The sequence below is a fragment of the Cervus elaphus genome, chromosome X (genome assembly GCF_910594005.1).
Source record: "Cervus elaphus chromosome X, mCerEla1.1, whole genome shotgun sequence".
NCBI lineage: Eukaryota > Metazoa > Chordata > Mammalia > Artiodactyla > Cervidae > Cervus > Cervus elaphus.
Window position 1 is genome coordinate 117,288,977 of NC_057848.1, and position 2,871 is coordinate 117,291,847.

The 2,871-nt window shown below is 48.7% G+C and overlaps 1 protein-coding gene across 1 annotated transcript; it reads right to left on the reverse strand.

Annotated features, from left to right (window-relative positions):
• Window positions 1-269: 269 nt before the first annotated feature.
• NDUFB11 (NADH:ubiquinone oxidoreductase subunit B11) lies at window positions 270-2,752 on the reverse strand. The gene is made up of 3 exons (XM_043895628.1): window positions 2,260-2,752; window positions 650-780; window positions 270-495 (listed from the first exon to the last, which is right to left on the reverse strand). Exons 1-3 carry the CDS (start codon window positions 2,464-2,466, stop codon window positions 369-371), a joined length of 465 nt encoding a protein of 154 aa, XP_043751563.1. The 5' UTR covers window positions 2,467-2,752; the 3' UTR covers window positions 270-368.
• Window positions 2,753-2,871: the final 119 nt, after the last annotated feature.

A 2,871-nucleotide genomic window follows, 5' to 3' on the forward strand; every position in this document is an offset into this window, starting at 1 on the left:
GCCATCTTGGATGTTCAACCCAGTTGAGCCTTCCTATGATTCCAGACCCAGCCACTATCTGACTGCAACCACCCAAGTCTTCAAGAAGGACCACCTCGTTGAGCCCAGTCAACCATAGGACCATGAAACATAATACTAAATTGTTTTAAGCCCTAAGTTTTAGGGTGTTTGTCACATGGCAACAGATAACCAGAATACCCAGAAAAGGCACCCCTACTCCGACACCCCGACTCCCGCATCCCTCTCACAACAGAAGCCACACCAGCCAGTCACACTTTCAGTCCCTTTAATTAGGGGCTCTGAGGAGAGGGCAGAATGGCAGGCAGGGTAGAGAAGGTGGTGCTTCTTATGCCTCTTTTGGCAACCAGTTAGTCTTCATCCTCTGGCAGCTGGATCTTGCTGGGGTCGAAGCAGTTGGATTCCATGATGGGGAGGCCATGGGCCTCTCGGTATTTCACAAGCCTCTCAGCTTCCCGGCGGGCCCACTCCTGCATCCTGGAGGCAGCAGCATGGGGGAAGACGTGAGGGAGCCTCAGTGGACATCAATCCCCATCTTAATTTCCCAGGGAATGGACTCCTGGCGGTCTCCTTCAGTCTCCACCCTTGCCTCTGTCCCCACCCCTCCCACTCTCTTGGACACCCCACGCACCTGTAGTCAGGCAGATAAGCCACAAAGGTGCTGCCAAGGACCAAGACGATGGAGAATCCGAAGAAGAAGACAACCCGCATGTTCCAGACGTCCACAGCAGGGTCCTTGTCATAACCATGAGAGTCTGGGTTCTACGGCAGAGAGAAGTCAATGAGGGCTTCCTGATGCTCCACAAAGCCTGATGCTGGTCCTGTATGACTTGGTCTCCAACTTCACCTTGGACCAATCTCTCCTCCCTCCCTAAATTCCTGTCTGTTCTTAGGACTTGTCAAGCTCCTTCCCACCACAGAGCCTTTGAACTTGCTGTTCCTTCTATCTGGAAAGCCTCTCCCCCAGATTTAGTCGGGGCTGGATCTGTCTCCTTATTGAAGCTTTTGGCTCCATTCCCCTTAGGAGGCACTCCCTAGTCACCTTATCTATTAAGTTGACCTATAGGAAATTGACATTTTTACAGGTCAAAAATGATTGATATTCGCTATTTCCTATGGCTCAACCTCGTAACTCCCTACCCCCAAGTCACTCTGCATCCACTTATCTCATTTAACTTTTTTTCAAGCATTTATTAGTTTACCAAAGTAGCATATCCTTCAAATACTCTGATCACATTATATTATTGGTTGCATACCCTGTTTTCTAATATTTTACATGTTTATTTTCTGTATTCTCCACTACCATGTATGCTCTATGAAAGCAAGGGCTTTATCTGATTTCTATACTGCTGAATTCATAACACCCTGAACTTAGCCTGGCATACAGCAGGCCCTCAATACATAGCTACACAATGCATGAATGAGTATCATATATATCCAAGCCCCTCAACAAGAGGTCAGTATGGATGAAGCATCTATTATATGCCAGGCCTTTTCACAAGCACAAGTTGCACAATATCCCAGTGAGGTGGAAAGTGGCAAAAAAAAAAAAAAAAGAACACCTTCTAATGGAGAGTATTTACTAAGTGCCAGCTGCTGTTTTGAGCATTTTGACTCATTTAAATACTGGAGGCACATGTAGTATTTTATTCTTTTAGAAAATGTCCTAATACTTTCCCCATCTTACAAAGAAACTGAAGCATCAAGGGCTTAAGCTACTTGCCCAAGGTCAATGCCTGTATTCCAACTAAGGCATTCTAATTTCAGTCCGCTATCAGATAGCACAGCAAACCTGGTTCTACCACACATTCAGTTATGTGAGCTTAGGCAAGTCACTTAACATCTTTATGCTTCAGTTTCCTCATCTGTAGAATGGGTACACCAAAACCACCTACCTCGAAATACGGTTATTATGAGAACTAAATGAGTTAATGTATGTAAAGTGCTTCAAACACCTGAGGAAGCACCACACCAGTGTTTAGTAACATTGTTGTTATTCTATATTGCTACAAACGTGCTTTGAACATTGCCCACTTCAGGTTTGATGTCTGTCTTTACAAAATAAGGCCAATCTCTGACCCTGAACCCATACAAAGGAGGAAACAAGCTAAGCAGAATTTCCAAATCTTCGAAGATTTCGCCAGCTGCGCAATTCCCAGCCGACTAAGACCGTCCTCTACGGCGCCCTATCCGCCGGTCCCCAATTGACCCTTCCGGCGTCCCGTTTCCCCTCCCTCTCACCTTCTCATAGAGGTTTTCGTCCTCGGGGTCTGGGTCCTCTTGCCAGCGTATAGTCGGTTCTGACGGCCGCTTTCCCGCCAGAGTGGACGGGGCGATTACAGCTCTGGAGGAGCTGGATTCCCAGCGAACACGGGCAGCCGGGAGCCCTCGCGTCGCCGCTACTGCCAAAAGGCGGCGGCCGCACAAACCCAACATCCCAGCCGCCATAACAGATCGTTCTGCAAGTTCTCGGGGTCGGGGACGGAAGTAAGACTCTGCGCAGCTGCAGTTGGCCTGAGCGCGAGAGTTGTCGCTCCGCCCCCGCCGCACTAAATAGGTCCTGAATCGGGACTTTGCTTTCGAACGGGCGAGAGGTCCTCTTAGCCTCACTCTGTCATGACCACAGGGAAGCAACCACCTTCTTACCCTCTCAGTCAGACTATGGAACTTCTGACCGCTAGGCTGTGGAATTTACTTGACGAAAAGAAAGCAATGACACTTGCGTGGATGTCCCCAACCAATCGCGCAGAGAGCTGCCTCGCCCTCCAGCGAAAGGGGCGGAGCTTCCGTTGGTCTTTCATCTTCGGAGGAAGCCAAGCTTCTAAAACGCCAGCTTCGCCGGATTGGCCAATA

Bases quoted from the DNA above. Each gene is read 5' to 3' on its own strand.
- NDUFB11 (XM_043895628.1), bottom strand. From the start codon at position 2,466: ATGGCGGCTGGGATGTTGGGTTTGTGCGGCCGCCGCCTTTTGGCAGTA. The intron at 781-2,259 runs GTGAGAGGGAGG...TCTCTGCCGTAG, and splicing joins ACGAAAACCTCTATGAGAAG to AACCCAGACTCTCATGGTTA. The intron at 496-649 runs GTGCGTGGGGTG...TGCTGCCTCCAG, and splicing joins GCTTATCTGCCTGACTACAG to GATGCAGGAGTGGGCCCGCC.